The 18,147-nt window shown below is 41.1% G+C and overlaps 1 protein-coding gene across 4 annotated transcripts; it reads left to right on the top strand.

Annotated features, from left to right (window-relative positions):
• Positions 1–2,556: 2,556 nt before the first annotated feature.
• LOC119785526 (wiskott-Aldrich syndrome protein family member 3-like) lies at positions 2,557–13,226 on the top strand. 4 transcript variants are annotated; one of them, XM_038288246.1, is made up of 11 exons: positions 2,557–2,706; positions 3,648–3,787; positions 5,589–5,723; positions 5,832–5,985; positions 6,082–6,199; positions 7,025–7,069; positions 7,149–7,273; positions 7,347–7,601; positions 7,679–7,809; positions 8,643–8,858; positions 12,633–13,226. In XM_038288246.1, the coding sequence occupies exons 2-11, from the start codon at positions 3,655–3,657 to the stop codon at positions 12,794–12,796; spliced, it is 1,476 nt and encodes a 491-aa protein (XP_038144174.1). In that variant the 5' UTR covers positions 2,557–2,706; positions 3,648–3,654; the 3' UTR covers positions 12,797–13,226. The 4 variants fall into 4 exon arrangements, with proteins under 4 accessions (XP_038144174.1, XP_038144171.1, XP_038144172.1 ...); XM_038288243.1 differs by having other exon boundaries at positions 7,679–7,818; XM_038288244.1 differs by lacking the exon at positions 2,557–2,706 and adding an exon at positions 3,017–3,385 and having other exon boundaries at positions 7,679–7,818.
• Positions 13,227–18,147: the final 4,921 nt, after the last annotated feature.

The raw sequence follows: 18,147 nt of genomic DNA, 5'->3' as shown, positions 1-18,147 counted from the left end.
GCAGAAAGGTCCATAAAAGTCCACAAAAAACGTGTCAATATTCCTCCATACTGCTCGTCCAATGTATTCCAAGTGTCCTGAGTGGGTAGCATCCAGAATTTACTCGAAACGAAGTCATTTAGAATGTTTTTAGAGCATAAACAGTAGTGTATAGGATTTCCTGAAAGCGCGCACCTGCGCGATCACGAGGCTACGGAAGCCGGCAGACCAAACCAGATGAAAGTGCGCATTCAGCGTCTGCTCTGCCAATAATGCAAGCGTAGAAGAAGAAATGTGCTGTTTACCTGTGCAAAGAAAGAAACAACGAAAGAAAAATGTCTGAGGACTTCAGTGTTGAGGAAGAGCATGAGTTCTTTGCCGAGCTGAATGCGCTGGTTTGGTCTGCCGGCTTCCGTAGGCTCGTGATCGCGCATGTGCGCGCTTTCAGTAAATCCTATACACTACTGTTTATGCTCTAAAAACATTCTAAATGACTTCGTTTCGAGTAAATTCTGGATGCTACCCACTCAGGACACTTGGAATACATTGGACGAGCAGTATGGAGGAATAATGAAACGTTTTTTGTGGACTTTTATGGACCTTTCTGCCTCGGGCGCCGGGCACCTCCATTATTTGAATGTCAGCAGACAGCAAGAAGCCTCCCAGATCTCCAGATGAATTTGAGATATCAAAAAAGTACTCCAGGGTGTTGTTCAGCATGGGGGTGAGTAGAAAATGAAGGCTAATCATGTTTTGGGTGTACTATTCCTTTAAACATGCATATAAATGTACTCTTTATCAGACTATATTGTCCCAAAATTTAGAAAATTTCTATTAAAAAAAATCTTATGCAAGCCAGTTAGTTATACGCCACCCTGAACACCTAAATTCGGCCAATCATATATTAACGGTCATCTGTCAATCAAATTTTTTCGGTCATAGCATCTTGATTCATATGTCGCAGCTAATATACGCAACGGTTGAAATAAGAACTAAGAATCATTTAATTTACCATTGAGTTCCGTCCCAGTGTTCACGGGGATGGACGTCTGTGTCTTCGGCAGGCGTAGAGCTAACAGAACTGGCAGCGTTGCGAGGCAAGGGATCAAACATGTACGGCTGGAAGCCTTCTACACCAAACCAAGCTTCTGCCGCCCTGGCGTCCTCTTCCACAACATCTTCGTCCCCGCTTTCCTCCTCTCAGTAAAAAATACATGATGAAGGAGACTCATCTACGACCTCCGACACTAAACTCTCCTCCTCTTGCATGTTTCCGCTGTCCATAGAGTTCCTTGACAGTGTCGTTGCCAAGTGCTTCTTCTAACAGAACATAGAACTATAATACTAAGAAAACACAAAACAGCATTAAAATAACGGGAACGCCTCGCTAAGTACACAGCACATGTTAGTGGGGAACAAGCTAACAAGGTGCAGGATGCTTATATCAACAGTCTTATAAATCCCAGTATCATATATATATATATATATATATATATATATATATATATATATATATATATATATATATATATATATATATATATATATATATATGTTGTTATAAGCATATATATATATATATATATATATATATATATATATATATATATATATATATATATATATATATATATATATATATATATATATACATAATCAGTGATATAAACATATGACTGTAAATTTACAGTTCTGACGTTTTTTTGTTTCCTCTCTACTGGACTGTGTGTGTATCAATTGGTGTATTTAGATTTTTTTGCAGCACAGCCGTTGTCTGGAGATCTTGACTGCTCTTTTCTGTAGTTTTGGTGAGTGAGTGAGTGAGTGAGTGAGTGAGTGAGTGAGTGAGTGAGTGAGTGAGTGAGTGAGTGAGTGAGTGAGTGAGTGAGTGAGTGATATGGTGTGAAGTTCTTATGAGATTGTTAAATTCTGTTTTTGCAACCTATTTTTTGACTGAATTGATCATTTCCCCGTTTGTTGGACTTACTGTTTATTATCCACCTGTGCAAATAAAAAAACAAATACTGCCCATCTCTTGTGTTTGGCTTGGTAAATATGGGCATGCCATCAACTTCAAAAGTAGATCTTGCTTTAAAAAAGGTTGGGCACCCCTGGCTTAGAAGCTTAGATCCGGGGCTCTTGGGGAAACATCCGGGGCTGAAGCCCAAGTAGCCACCCGCTAGATCCGCCACTGCTGGTATTATTACAACTTTATTTTATTTTACGCCTTTATTCTCATAATATAACGACTTTATTCTCGAAAATGAATAAATAAATATATGAATAAATAAATAAAAACACTGTTTCCTAGTTTAAAACCTTCATCTTCTTTGGTGCTGTTGACTGATACCTGCATCACAGTCAGTTTAACAGCACAAACGTCTGCATTGAAAACAGATCATGCAGATAAGAACATGATCGGAAACTGAAATAAAAAATAAATAAAAACAGTTCGGTGGAGAAGTGGACCTCTGAGAAGATCACAGTTGAGACACTGGAAAACTGAAGCTCAGCTTAAAGAGTTCATCCAATCACGAAGAAAAACGAATTAAATCGCTGAGCGGCTCGAGCTGCCGAGGTTTGCCGACAGGAGCCGGAAACATCCGAAAACGAAAGGTGCCGAAAGGAACCGAGTGGAAAACACCTCCCGGTCGGAGGAGGAGGAGAGTCTGCTGCCGCTGGAGGATCCAACAGAACTAACCAGAACCGAGCCGGTCTCAGAGCAAGGTAAGATGGATGTAACCCCTAATTAGCTCAGCTAATGAGCAGAGGTGGATTTTAGGGCCGTGACTCCGTTTGCAGCTTAGAGTATAATCAGAACCACGGCAGCACCGCCGGTTTATGGGCCGCAGAACCATCAGCTGAAAGACGATGGCTGATCCTGCGCGTGAGTGAGCGCGAGGGGATTTTTAAAGCATCACCTTTAAAAGCTATGGCGTCATTAATATCAGCTTTCTGAATATCATGGGGTGGGGGCAGAACAGGTCACATGTTTTAGGCTGCAGCTAGAGGGGAGCGGGGGTCAGACCGGTGGAACCCCAAGGACCAGAACCATCTGAAATACATCAGACCAGAACCATCTAGAGAAACAGTATCAGACTGGAACATCATGGATGGGAGCAGATGATCATCCCTCATGGTTCCCAGTCAGCCGATCTGGAGGGTTAGGCTCTGCATTAGCCTGTGATCCATCAGATCTTCCAGAATCACAATCTCAGCTCAGCAGAACATCTCAGAAGAGAGAACCAGCGGACGTCTTCCATACTGAGTGACACCCCCACTGGGATGATGGAGGATGTCAGCAGGATGGGGTCCTGATGGTGGGTGTGACACTCCTGGTTCTGGACCTTTGGTTGGCATGAAGGAGTTCTGACCAAGGCCTTGCACCACCTAGCAGCAGAACTTGGTAAGTAATCTGATTACTCCAGGTTCCACAGCTGCATCATCATCCCCCCCCCCCCCCCCAAACGTCTCCTAGCAACAGTAAGCTCAGTGTGTGGGGAGCAGCCCAAGGTGTGAAGCTGGCTCTGTGTTGCCATGGTGATGATGGCATCGCCTGGGCAACCAAGAGGCACATTCCTGATACTGCAGTAATTAGGGTGCGTAAGGAGTAAGAGTAGATAGCCGGTCCAATAGCAGGCTGATTGTTGTTCTGATTGGTTTTGCAGCTGAGGGATGCCGCTGGTGAAGAGGATCATCGAGCCCAGGTACCTGTGCCGCGGAGCTCTGCCTGATGGGGTCGCCAGCGAACTGGAGTGCGTCACCAACAGCACACTGGCTGCTGTCATCAAGCAGCTGGGAGGACTTAGTGAGTGATCCTGACTTGGTTCTGTTCTAGTTCCTTACACTCAGAGGTTCTGCATGGTTAAATAGAAAGCAGGACAGAGAGGACAGGCAGAACCCAGATGTCTTCTGGTTTCTCTCTGTGTAAGACAGGGGTTCTCATAGTGGGGGTTGGGAACCGATGGGAAGGCTCAGACTGGGAACGATTTTCGGTCCTGGACCCCCCGCCCCCGAAGAAAAAAAGTAGAAGCACATTCAAACGTGTGCGTCTCAAATGTGAAACACAATACGAATACACATTGTGGATTAAGCGATCTATCTTCATGTATCACACGACAAATATCACCAAGACTTCTATAATGCGGTTTTACTGGCTTTGGTTACGTTAACGCCACTCACCACATCAGCAGGGTTGTCAGATGTCACTGACTCACGTTTTCCAGCCCAAAAGATTTTCATAAACCGCCCGGATATATGAAATCTCACCCAATTTGAACCAAAGTCTATTGATCTCTTAGGCTATAAATCTAAAGAAAAACATTTTTTACCCATAAAGGGCCATTCTAAACTGCCAGATTGGGAAACATCCCAACCTGGCAACAATGCACGTAAGACGGGAAACTTCTTTGGATGCAAAACCCCATCATGCACCGCAACATATTTTTGCAAAATATTCGAACATAAATTCGCCAATTATAAGAGGACCATCGTAGTTTGGTTTAAAGAAAGCATTTAGTTTGATTATAATTTAGTTTGTTGCAAGGATTTTACAGGTAGGTGCTTTGGCTGCGGAGTAAGTGTCCCATGACATAAGTAGATGTAGTATTTATGTATAAAAACAATATATATAATAATAAATCATAAAATACACAATAAATTCAAATATTCCAGACTATCGCTCCAAAAAAACAAACAAAAACAATGCAGCAGACTGATGACCCCCTATATATATCCCCTTATATAATCTATAAGCTATACAATCAATGAATCACTTCACTTTATACTTAATTTATACATATAAAACCAGGTAACTCTATTTAAAATTTAAAATCGCTTGAGTGTCCTTTCAGCTTCATCTTCCATCATACCAAATGTTTTAAATATTTTATGTTTGTGATCTATCGCTGGTATATCCAATGTATTTAAACCCCAACTGAAGCATCAACAAACCCCGTGACATCACCGTTTGGAGTACATGGAGTACATGGCGGAACCTTTACTCCATGTACTTAACTTTATGTTTTTAACATTTGTAATATAATTATTGATAATAGTAAGACACACTCTCATTAAATAATTTAGCTTGGTTAACTTTTTAATTTCCACTTAATGTTGAAATATACTCCTTAAATTACATTTAATGAATTATTTTAAAAAAAATTTAATTAATGCATTTTAGGGATTTAATTGTACATTTAATATTTTAGATAATATTCAGTAACTAAATGCCATTAAAACATAGATAAAAAGGAAATATAATTACTACACTGTATAGGCATAAATGAACAGTAGTTATTAGTATTTTTAGGGACTCTCCAGTCTGTTGCATTGTTATTTTTGGGGTCAGAGGCTGAAATGTTAGAGAATCACTGAAGGAAGACCTCTGAGATTTTTTTTTTTGAAAGGATTCAAATGCACGATTAGAGACGAGGCCTGACAGAAGATCTGATTGGTCCATGGAGCTGCTGCAGATAGAAACCCGTTATTTTTGACCAGGCAAAGAGATCTTATGACTCTAAACCAGACCCCACTGATCAGACCCTTGATGTGGTTCTAATAAATCAGTGAGTTCTGTTGCGAAGGTTTCTCCTCCTACTGATTTCCAGGTCGTCATGCAGAGGATATCTTTGGTGAGCTCTTCATGGAGGCCAACAGCTTCTGCCTGAGGATGAACAGCCTGCAGGAGAGAGTGGACCAGCTGGCCATGAAGGTGACTCAGCTGGACTCCACCGTGGAGGAAGGTGAGTCAACCTCCACCCAGTCACCCAGACTCCTCCTGCTGTTTCATCTCAACATCTACTGGCTGTTTGTACATCATCTCAAACATCTTTGTGATGTTTGCGGCGCAGTATCCCTGCAGGACATCAACATGCGGAAAGCTTTCAGAAGCAGTACCATCCAGGACCAGCAGGTGGTGTCCCGGAGCTCTATCCTCAACCCGGTGTTGGAGATGTACCACCGGTGTGATAAACCACCCCCCCTCAACATCCTCACACCTTACAGGTTAGTTTTAGCCCCACCCCTCAACACCTTGCTGGTCAGTTTCAAGTTGCACCATCGCCATGCCAACAAGGGGTTTATGGTCTGTTTTTTTTTCAGGGATGATAAAAAGGATGCTCTGAAATTCTACACCGACTCGTCTTACTTCTTCAGCCTGTGGAAGGAGAAGATGCTGCAGGCAACAGAGAACAAACGCAAGGAGAAGAGAAGACACAAGGTTCATCCATCCGTCCATCCATTCATCCATCCACCCGTCCATCCATCCATCTGTCCGCCCATCCATCCGGCCGGCCGTCCATCCGTCAGTCCGTCCATTAGTCCATCCATTTATCCATCCATTTGTCCTTTCATCCATCCTTCCGTCCATTCGTCTGTCCATCCATCTACCCATTCGTCCGTCCATCCATCTATCCATCCATTTGTCCTTTCATCCATCCATCCGTCCACCTGTCCATCCATCTGTCCTTCCGTTCATTCGTCTGTCCATCCATCCACCCATCTGTCCGTCCATCCATCCAACCGTCCGTCCATCCATCAATCCACCCATTCGTCCATCCATCCATCTATCCATCCATTTGTCCTTTCATCCATCCATCCGTCCATCCATCGATCCTTCCGTCCATTCATCTGTCCATCCATCCACCCATCTGTCCGTCCATCCATCCAACCGTCCGTCCATCCATTAATCTACCAATCCATCCGTCCGTCCATCTACCCTTTGTCCGTCCATCCATCCATCCGTACATCTGTCTGTCTGTCCGTCCGTGCATCATTCCATCCGTCCGTCCATCCATCCATCCATCCATCCATCCATCCATCCATCCATCCATCCATCCATCCATCCAATCCACTCATCCATCCGTCCGTCCGTCCGTCTGTCTGTCTGTGCATCCATCCATTCGTCCATCCATTCGTCCGTCCGTCCATCCATCCATCCATCCATCCATCCATCCATCCATCCATCCATCCATCCATCCATCCATCCATCCATCCATCCATCCATGCCAAAACCTTTTTTTTCACATCTGGTTTCTCCTTTTAGGAGCAGAAGCAGGTGGAGGAGTCTTCAGGACGGGAAGTGAAGAAGGTAATTGTCTGGCTGGAATCCATCTGCCGGCCCATTTAAGAACTCTATCGGCGTAATTTTCTGCTTTCTTTCCACGAAGGTCCGCAAAGCTCGGAACCGACGGCAGGAGTGGAACCTGATGGCGTACGATAAGGAGCTCCGTCCAGATGCTCGACTGACACCATCACCTTACCACACCTCCGATGGCTCAGTGTCACCTGACAGGTAACCACGGCCCACAATGGAGCGAAATGCCCACTATCTACACGTATCTCACAGGTAGACTTCATACACGCAGGTCGAGAATGTCCGATGACCCCTCCAGCCCTTGTCATGAGGGGAAGGACCCTGTTTCCATGGTGACAAACAGCAGCGGCCAAACTCAGTCGCTTGATCGTGCCCTGCGGCCCACAGCAGCATCCTCGGCAGCTGCTGCCACCTCCGTCCGGCAGCACTCCCTGGGACGCAACCAGCCACATCATCACCACCAGGTGCCGCCTGCTAGCTCAGCCACTCAGAAAGGAGCATGGGTCAACATGGCAAGGGATTCCAGGTACAGAAAGGCACACAGGCAGAACATCAACATGAATTTGACCGGATCACCTAGTAAGCTGACTTTTTTCTCTATAGTGACCATCAGATCCCACCAGCACCACCGCCTCCCCCTCCTCCAATGCCATCAGCGGGACAAAAAGTGTTTTCCAGCATCTCCACCCACAGCGCTGCCGTGGCAACCCAAAAGCATCCTGCAGTGGCTGCTGGTAATCAAGGTAACAGTCATCTATGGAGAGATGTTTTGTTCCATTGTTACTGAAAGCAGAAAACATGTTTTAAAAAAGGAAATTAAAAAAATCTAAATAAAGAAAGGTTGTGAGAATAATTTATGAAGTGTATTGCAAAAGTTCAGATTTTTCGTTTCAAATTAGATTTTTTTTCAGATTTTATCTTTTCAGACTTAGTTTGATTTTTTGCATATTTTACTTTTGAAGTGTTTTAAACGAGATTTTTTATTTTTTTTTATTTTCACATTTTATTTTTTCAAAAAAACATTCTTATTTTCAGTTTTTTTTTCAAATTTAATTTTGCTTATATGTTTCCAGAGACGGATTTATATGAATTGTATTATTTTTAAATCTGCTTTTACACACTCCCCCCTCCACACTTCTAGGTGGTCTGTGCGTGGACCAATAGAAAGTGGCCTTCTCTGCGTGAACAGCAACAGCATTTTTTATTGGTCCACACACAGACCACTAGGAAGTGTAGAGGCTGAAACCTGTAACACAGGATTTGGAAAGAGGGCAATTATCAAAAAGCATTCTACAAAAAAATTGGAAAGATAACATCTGAAATACTTTGAGAAAAAAAAGGTCTAAATAGGTCTAAAAATTTAAAATCTGAAAAAAATTGTAATCTGAAAATATGGTTTACATTTTTTCCATAGATATTTTAAAGTTTCACTTCCAAAACACGTTTTCTTCATCGCTTCTATAAAAAATATCTTTGCTTAACAAAAACAAAAAGGCAGCAACAGCCGAAACCTCCTACTTGGCAGAAATCAACCAATGAAACGTTTCCATATTTCATTTACCTGCAGGTGGCACTGGTTCAAGTTCCCGCCCTTACAGCCCCTCTCCTCCCCCTCCTCCTCCTGCCAACTATGTCCCCTCCCCAGCCCACCCTGGGGGCCAAGCAACAGCCTCAGCTGCTGCGCCCCCACTGCCTCAAGCCACTGAAAACAGGAAGCCGTCGAGCATCCTGAACATCCCAATGAACGACGCCCGGAGTGACCTGCTGGCTGCAATCCGCCGAGGTGAAGTCTGGCCGCTATATTGTCTGTTTTCCTTGGTAATTTTAGGAACACTACAGGGGGCCTTTCAGGTATTTTTCTTTTCCACTGTCCCATGTCTGGCACGAGGATCGAATCAGACTGAAAGAGGTAAAAATGGCAGAGAGGGAGGACTTTTTGGACGAAGCTTTAACTAAATTTGGAGCATCATGCTGGGAAGATCTAGATAATTGTCATTGGTTAAATATCTCCATAATGGAATCCTCTGCAGGTCAAATTTTCTGTTAATGATCCAACAGGAAATCTGGGTAGCAAAAAGGAAATACATAGAAGAAAACATTGTTACACGCAAGATCAAATTAAATAAAAAAACATCAGAAGTCAGTAGTGCAGCGGAATAATAATACAGAAAAGTTATTATTTAAAAACAAGCATATTTAGGTAAAAATGAGAAACACTCTAGTATAGAAGCATAGATGGAGATGGTTTACAGGGAAAAATTGGGATTATAAAGTTTGCTAAAAAAATTGTTTTAACCTGAAATAAAAATATATAGCTAGGCCGCATGCGGCTCTTTAGCCTCCCCCTTGTGGCTCCCTGGAGCTTTTTCAAAAGTGTTATGAAAATCGATTATTTTTTTTGTGTTTGTTTTAATATGGTGTGCAGGAGGTCAAACAAAAATTAATTAATGTTTTCCAATGCTGTAAAAATTTGTATTATAAATAAATTTAAATAATAATTGGTGTCATAGCCATAGAGATCAGTGGTCATAACTTGGAACCACCGTAGAAAGGTGCCAGGCAAACAAAGTGGTGGGTGTGTCTCGGAATATGAATCCCAAAGGGAAAAAAGTAAAATAGTTGATAAGAAATGAGGATTCAAATAGACCAAATCATTTTCTTTCATTATCAATGCAGAAGGATTGCCTGCGTTTTTGCTTTGTAATGAGAGGGTGTCAAAAAATAAAAATAAAAAGTGCAATTGCAGTATAAATTAGAGGAGCGCAAAGATAGATTTAAGAAGTGGATTGCATTTCCAACTCCACTACTGCTGCTGGTTTTGTTGCAAGGATGGAAAACCATCCACAGATCAAACAGGTAGCGCTTTGATGCAGGTATCTGAACTTTCTTCCATTTTTTCCCCAAATCCTAAAAATATTAATCAGACAAAGGAACGATGGTGACGGAGGATGTGGGATTTCGGGGTTAGAGAGCACAGCTCTGATGTCACTTCCTGCTTGGTTCCTCATGACTCAATAAACTCCTCCCAGCAGAAACACGTCCACCATAGAAAGATTTCTTTATTGTGTTTCTATAATTTCATCACTGCAAGAAAACTTAAACCGCGCGGTGAAGGTGGTGAAGCGGTGCGCGATGGGAGCGTTCACTGTTCCTCTGTGACCTCAGGCTACTATGTGACATTTGCTTCAGGATAAACATTTAATCATGAATGCTTATTATATATTTAAGCCCATATTGTCCTTTTCTATAGTGGGATAAAACACTTAGAGCCTGTGGTGCTATACAAGGCTTATATAAGGCTTTTACATTTTTGTGGCTCCAGAAAGATTTTTTGTTTTGGTCCAATATGGCTCTTTGAGCAGTTTGGGTTTCCGACCCCTGAGCTAGGCAAACACACGTTCCGTCATTTTCCCCAGCAGTTCACCCACAGCAATGCTAGTACATCTGCAGATGCAAGATCTCAGCTAGTTATATACATATCCACAAGTCCCACCCCATCTGCTGATAAAGTTGGGTGGGGTTAATGCTGGGTGGGCAGCATTGATGCTTCTGTCCTTGTCAAAACTGACTATTGCTGTCTTGTCTTATTTTAAGCAGAAAATCTAAAGTCATCCAGGTTTTTATGTCTTCAAGACAAGCTGGTACCGATTGGATCCAACAGAATTTATGGACAAACATAGCAAAGTTTTATCAGCATAGTAGTTGCTGTGTGATAATTTTACCCACTGGAAGCACATATGCAGAGTGAAAATATTTATCACAAGCACTTGTGGTATTCCACAGGTATCGCTGGAGTTGAAGATTTATCAGTAACATTGAGACACTGAAATTTGCTGGAGAATCCTATTTGAACAAGCCTAATGCTGTTACCTGGATCCCCTCAGCACACTCACACCTTTCTAAAAGAATATTCTGCTCGACTGTATTTAATGCAACACTGAGATCTGTACAGACATAAGCCCCTCTGCAGTGTTTTTCCCACAATACTGAGAAAATAAAGATGAATAAAGCAGATTCTTTAGAAGTTGTTAGATCCCATGTCTGAAAATGATCCTCTGTAATAGAATTTTTTTTTCCGTGATGAGGAGTTTGGTTAAGCTAATATACAGGTTATCAATAGATAGTGAGGCTAGACGTAGTTATTAAGAGATGCTATTATTTCTTAAAAATGAATGCCATACAACAACACAAGGTTCAAAGTATGATCATAAAGATGGATAGCTGTACAGATATTTTGAGCTTAATAGCATTAAATAGCATTAAATGCTACATTTAAGCTGTTACTTTCCATGTTATTATGAATTAAAGTCCCCAGGACAGTTATCTTATCAGTACTTAACATTAAATCAGGGAAGTTTGAGTACCGGTATAAACACTGACAGTAAAGGCTGAATGATATAAAATAACAAACATGCCTGGTTTTCAGCACTTTACAATTTAGATATGGGAAAGTTGAAGTTAATTATTCAAAGGAAAACAGAGAAGAAAACACACCCACATTTAAACAATTTAACATTTACATTTTCTTTTTGGGAAGAAGTGAACTAAATTAAACCTCTAGAGGAAAAACAATAAATAAATAAATAACACAGCTTTACAATTAACTTAAACAAATTGAAGCTAAACAATACTTCAAGTCCTAACAAAACCCAAAACATCTCCCCTCCTTCTCAGTCAGTATGGATTTCCCTTATGAGGCTGATTGGATACACAGGTCCTTGTCAGCACTGCTCATGGGCGTGCTTCCATGGCAACACCTGACCAGGCAACCTCAAAGAAAAACAGAGTAATGAGAACCAAAAATATATATACAAGTTACACCAATAAAGACAAAAACGTAAACCTTCCCCCAATAACACAATTTTTCTGAAAGACAGGAAATGCCTGCTTACAAAACCAATTAGTAATTCAATTCAATTCAGTTTATTTATATAGCGCCAAATTCACAACACATGTCATCTCAAGGCACTTTACAGTTCAACCAGATCATGCAGTCAAATTGATACAAAGTTTTCTATGTAAGGAAAACCAGTTGATTGCATTGACTCATTGACTCAAATACAATCCCTCACACTAAGCATGCTTGTAGCGACAGTGGAGAGGAAAAACTCCCTTTTAACAGGAAGAAACCTCCAGCAGAACCAGGCTCAGTGTGAGGTCGACTGGGGTTCAGTAAGGGGGTAAATCCCTCACACAATTAATAAACTAAAAAAAGGATATAAATAGATAGATCTAATGTTTAGTAAATCACATTCAATTGTTTTAATTTCCTCTTAAGTTGGAACTTAAATCCGTTATATGAGTTTTTCAGGACTAAGGTTGGTTGTAGATTTAATTTTATACGTTTTTAGCCGTTGAAAAGACAATTTCTGAATAGAGTAATGGGTGTGTAGCGTAGCAGAGAAGCTGCAGAGAGGTCTGTGAAACTAAAAATACAGCTGTAGAGGTACGTGGAGATATGTTCTCAGATTGCAGCCAAAGGGGCAGCAGCTCAGTTTCAGAGGGATGTAATGTATATAAAAAAAACGTACATTTTCTGGTGTCTTCTGGTCTGTAGGGATCCAGTTGAGGAAGGTTCAGGAGCAGCGTGAGCAGGAAGAGGCCAAGAAAAGAGAACCTTCAGGAAACGATGTGGCTACGATATTGTCACGCCGCATCGCTGTGGAGTACAGCGAATCAGAGGAGGAGTCTGAACCGGAGGACCAGGAGTGGTCCGACTAAGGTGGCGCTAACCCACCGAATAATCCTAGCACTAGACTACTACAGGAACTGAAACAGTTACCTCTACTGACATAAACCACACCTGAAATAGTTTCATTCTTCTTTTATTTCATTAGTTGGTTAACCTTGTTGTTAATTGAGCTGGTTAGTTGTTATGCTCTACCCAAAGCAGGCCCAATGCAGTTCCACAACCTCTAAACTGAATTGCTGCCCTCATGTCAGAGGTGTAATAAACATAACTGCCTGCAGAGGCCTCACACCTGTTCAGGTATTTCGTGTTTGGGGGTCATTAAGTGGGGACTTGATTTTACTTGTGGTCCAGGAGGTGCTGTTCCTTTCAGACTGGAATAAAATAGTTAAAGTGTAACTCACCATGATTTATATGCATAACCCCGCCCCCAGACAAAAAAAAAAAAAAAAGCCACCCAAGTGGTAAGTGCCAAAACTCGCTGGGGGGCAGGGCTTATTGTAGGAATGAGCAGTAGGTTAATGAAGGGTGGTCAGGATGAGGTAAAGTAGCATCTGACTCAGTTTAAATTATTGCAGGAGAGTTAGCAGAGGAATGCTGGTAGTCACACCACGAATGGATATTTTAAGGGGGATTTTCACTCCCACCACCAAAGGAGGTCAGGAGAGGCTTTTGACCTGTAAAACCTTCATTTTAATTCATTTATTCTAATTATAAGAACTGGTTACTGAAGGTCTGGTCCAGTTGACCAGAGCCTTATCAGTGGGAACTGTTGTTCAAGTCATTAACTCAGCAATGCCTGATGTTTGTGCTGCTTTGGTAGTGGAGGACAGGATGATGCACTACGGGGGCGTCTGTTTGAGTAAGATGCTTTTGAACCCGAACACTGGATATGATGATGTAAGATTGTACAGTTTGACTGGATAGTCAAATTCAGCTGCAATAGCCCTAAGAGATCAGCACTAAGATATTTTAAGTTGAATATTGTGGAATTAAAGAGGTTTACATGAAAATGGCAAAAAATAAACGGTGATATAATACCACCCCATAGACCAAGTTAATACAGTTTATTTGGGGGGAAAAAGTAGATTTTGGGGTGAGTTACACTTCAGACAGCTGTGAATAAAGTTTTCTTTTAATCTGTTCTCATTCAGTGACTCAGTCATCGGCGTCGCCAGACCCCATTTACTGGGGCACGTGCCCCAGTATAAATGAGCTGTGCCCCAGTATAAATCTCATGAATATTTGCAACAGTATTACATTTTTTAATGCATCAATTTAGATAATTCCAACGCGCAGCAAGTGTGTTGTTAACTCCAAATTGAGGATGAATTAGCGCCCCCACGTCAGCGCATGTCACTGCATGAACTGCAGGTAAACTAACACACTGCTCTCAACTGTTTTGGATGGGACACTGTGCGGCCGCGACGCATTTTTAGTTCTGGTAACGTTTCTTACCTGTCAATTTTATTATTTTCCCAGTGAAACCACATGATTTATAGGCTACTAACTGAAAATGACTGCATTGGTTTGTAGATGGATATCAGGAAATTCCTCACACGAAGCAGAGACAGGGAAGCAGTAAAACAAGATGAGAGAGGGAGGTAAGGTCCCGTGATGAATTAGTGATTTAAGCTAAGCAGTTACATTAGGGACGTTATAAGCAATATGATAGATATTTACATAATTATAGATTTACGTTTTTTAATGTTTGCTGTAGAGGATGAGAATGAAGGTGCTGGAGTAGGAAAGGGAGGATGAGGCGAGACTGACAGGCAAGAGACAGGTGAGAGACAGGAGATACAGGACCATGAAGGTGATGAGGGAGCAACAACCAGCCTCCACAAATAAGAAGGGGACATTAGTGACTTAGGGGGAAAGCATGATGGTCCTAAACAAGTGAAGTTATCCCACTATCCCCAGCACAAATTTGGAGTAAAAAAAACGTTTGTTTAATTCAAAATGGTTTGAAAGCTTTTTATGATTGAAAAAGAAAGCCTTGTCATCAAGGATATGCAGTGTGTTTTCAACTTGCTTGATAACATCATATTCCCAAGACTAACACAGGTCATCCAGATCTCCCTCACAATCCCAGTCAAAAGCTGTTGTTATGAAAGGTCATTCAGTGTGTTGAGAAGGTTCCACACTTGGCTGAGGTGCACAATGGGACAAGACAGGCTCCATCATCTTGCTATTTTATCAGTTGAAAAGGAAGAACTTTCTAAGCTGAGTCACAGTCAAGTGATTGACTGCTTTGCAAAAATGATAAATAGGAGGTACACTTTAATGCTCAAAAAATTAACTCATCCTGAACTTAGTTCAGGATGAGTTAACATTTCCCCCGAACTAAAACTCTGAAACCTAGAAATTAATGATTACTTCAGAATGTGTATAAGGAAACGTTTTATTTTTAAAGTTGGTAATGTCTTATTTTTTATAGCTGCAATGTTGAAAATGTTCATGTTTGTTAAAACAAATATGCTCTTACAGTTATTAATATCTCAACTGGTAATTTTGGTTGGAATGTATCAGGGTTGGGCAGTGTGCTTGTCTGTATTTGTGTATGGCAGGAGGGGCATATGCGGTAGGGGGCCAGTGCCCCAGTAAAGCTTTGTGCCTAGCAACGCCCCTGGACTCAGTAAAGTCTAAAATGTACAAAATAGAAAGTTATAAAACTTACTTTTGATTTTATATAATTTATTTTAAGGATAAAAACTTATTACTTGTTTCATTTGTAATCTCTCTATCAAATTCTTGTTGGTTAATTTATTATTCTGTCTCTTTCAGCAGCTGCTGCATTGCTTAGTAATTATTAGTGGTTGCTAAGGTAACCAGATGAATCTCTTCTTCTTTTAGCTTGCTGTTGTGCTTTGTGCGCTGACATCATTTATTTGATGACATTGTCCATCAGTCATTTAGTAACTTCCTGTGATCATCCAGATGTCAGCTTGTTACTTTCTAAAAAAATAGTCCAGGAGACTTTGATGACATCATCTAGGAGTCGGTGTGTTACTTGTATATATATATAATTCAGCTCTCAGATTATCCATTCATTATTACCTACAATGACATCATCCAGGAGTCTGACCGTTACTTCACTTTAATGACATCGTCCAAGAGTCAGAGCATTACTTTCAGTAATGACATCGTCAATGAGTCTGTTACTTCCTATAATGACACCATCCAGGAGTAAGAGTGTTATTTCCTGTAATGACATCATCCAGGAGTAAGCGTGTTACTTCCTGTAATGACATCATCAAGGAGTAAGAATGTTACTTCCTGTAATGACATAATCAAGGAGTAAGAGTGTTACTTCCTGTAATGACATCATCCAGGAGTAAGAATGTGACTTCCTGAAATGACATCATCCAGAAGTAAGAATGTTACTTCCTCTAATGACATCATCCAGGAGTGTGAGTGTTACTTCCTGTAATGACATCATCCAGGAGTCTGACTAATATTTCCTGTATTGACATCATCCAGGAGTCTGACCGTTACTTCACTTTAATGACATCGTCCAAGAGTCAGAGCATTACTTTCAGTAATGACATTGTCAATGGGTCTGTTACTTCCTGTAATGACACCATCCAGGAGTAAGAGTGTTATTTCCTGTAATGACATCACCCAGGAGTAAGCGTGTTACTTCCTGTAATGACATCATCAAGGAGTAAGAATGTTACTTCCTGTAATGACATAATCAAGGAGTAAGAGTGTTACTTCCTGTAATGACATCATCCAGGAGTAAGAATGTGACTTCCTGAAATGACATCATCCAGAAGTAAGAATGTTACTTCCTGTAATGACATCATCCAGGAGTAAGAGTGTTACTTCCTGTAATGACATCATCCAGGAGTAAGAATGTTACTTCCTGTAATGACATCATCCAGGAGTAAGAGTGTTACTTCCTGTAATGACATCATCCAGGAGTAAGAATGTGACTTCCTGTAATGACATCATCCAGGAGTAAGAGTGTTACTTCCTGTAATGACATCATCCAGGAGTAAGAGTGTTACTTCCTGTAATGACATCATCCAGGAGTAAGAATGTGACTTCCTGAAATGACATCATCCAGAAGTAAGAATGTTACTTCCTCTAATGACATCATCCAGGAGTAAGAGTTTTACTTCCTGTAATGACATCATCCAGGAGTCTGACTAATATTTCCTGTATTGACATCATCTAGGAGTCTGTTACTTCCTGTAATGACATCATCCAGGAGTTTTGATTTCAAAACTCAGTGTGTCCTTTCTTTGCTGTGATTATTGTTTTATTGTGTTGCTTCCTGTCATATATGTGACTCATGGTTAACAGCAGAGGGAGTTTGTCATGAATTTGTTGCAGTTACTTATTTTTCTAGGTTTGAACCAAATGCAATCTTTGTTTTTGTCTTCTACTAAAAAGGAAACAGCTGAACTCCTGAAATGCTTTCTCACCTCAGTTCATTATTGAATGTGCTGTTCTTCTGTAATGTTTCTTAAATGTCTGCTGTTTCCCTGTGAGAACCTTTACCGGTACCATTAAACCATGCTGGGACCACACAGGGGATGGAGCTGCTCCCCGATTTTTGTTCTGTGATAGCTGGAAATTAAAAATCCTTCTTTCACCTTTAAGTTTTGTTTTATTGATCCAATGAAAGAACAGCAAGAACCACTGGGAATAAACATCTGGACTCAGTAGTCTCCATAAGGAGCTCCTTGCTTCGGGAAAATGGAGGTTAGAAGTTCCTCTATAATACTGGAACTTATCACAAAACGAGAGGTCTTTTTTTGGGGAGACATAAACAGAAGAATAATGTTTATTTTATTTCGATTATTTGAGAGCTTTTCGGCTTGAACTGATTTTTGGGATAGGAACTTGTATTTCATGTCGCATTATGATCGCTAGAGTCCGTTTAGTGGACGTAATGTACCCATGAAGGTCTGGGCCTCACAGTGATACAGAAAGTTTAAATTTTAAATAAATAGTGGTTGTGTTCGATACTGGCAGCTTCGTCCTCCGACATTGATTTTGCTCATAAAGCAGGGAGAATGGCGTTAGGCTTAACAGCACCGTGACGTCACTGCTGGAAGATGTCAGGAGTGAGTTGTTACTATATTTCGGCAAAAACGGTCGCTCCAAGACTCAGTAATTGCAAATACTTAGTCTTTTTTACTGATTAACATTAAATTCATTAGCACACTGTGAATGTATTAGTTTTAGATAGAGATAATTGGTTATTCTTTTCTGACCAGACTTTTCCTTTAAAGTTCATTCAGACCGAGCGGGGTGTCAGAGGTCAGATGTCTGTGAGCATCGTGATACTCTGTACTGAAAGCACTGCAGTGTTTTCATCACTAAGTAAGTCAAAAAATAGGTGGAGCTTGAGCTGCGTGAAGCTGGCGCC

The sequence above is a fragment of the Cyprinodon tularosa genome, unplaced genomic scaffold (assembly GCF_016077235.1).
Source record: "Cyprinodon tularosa strain WSP-4 unplaced genomic scaffold, ASM1607723v1 ctg25, whole genome shotgun sequence".
NCBI classification, from domain to species: domain Eukaryota; kingdom Metazoa; phylum Chordata; class Actinopteri; order Cyprinodontiformes; family Cyprinodontidae; genus Cyprinodon; species Cyprinodon tularosa.
Note: the sequence above shows the minus strand (reverse complement) of the source record. Positions and strands in the feature narration are given on the sequence as shown.

Bases quoted from the DNA above. Each gene is read 5' to 3' on its own strand.
- LOC119785526 (XM_038288243.1), top strand. From the start codon at position 3,655: ATGCCGCTGGTGAAGAGGATCATCGAGCCCAGGTACCTGTGCCGCGGA. The intron at 3,788-5,588 runs GTGAGTGATCCT...ACTGATTTCCAG, and splicing joins CAAGCAGCTGGGAGGACTTA to GTCGTCATGCAGAGGATATC. The intron at 5,724-5,831 runs GTGAGTCAACCT...TTTGCGGCGCAG, and splicing joins GGACTCCACCGTGGAGGAAG to TATCCCTGCAGGACATCAAC.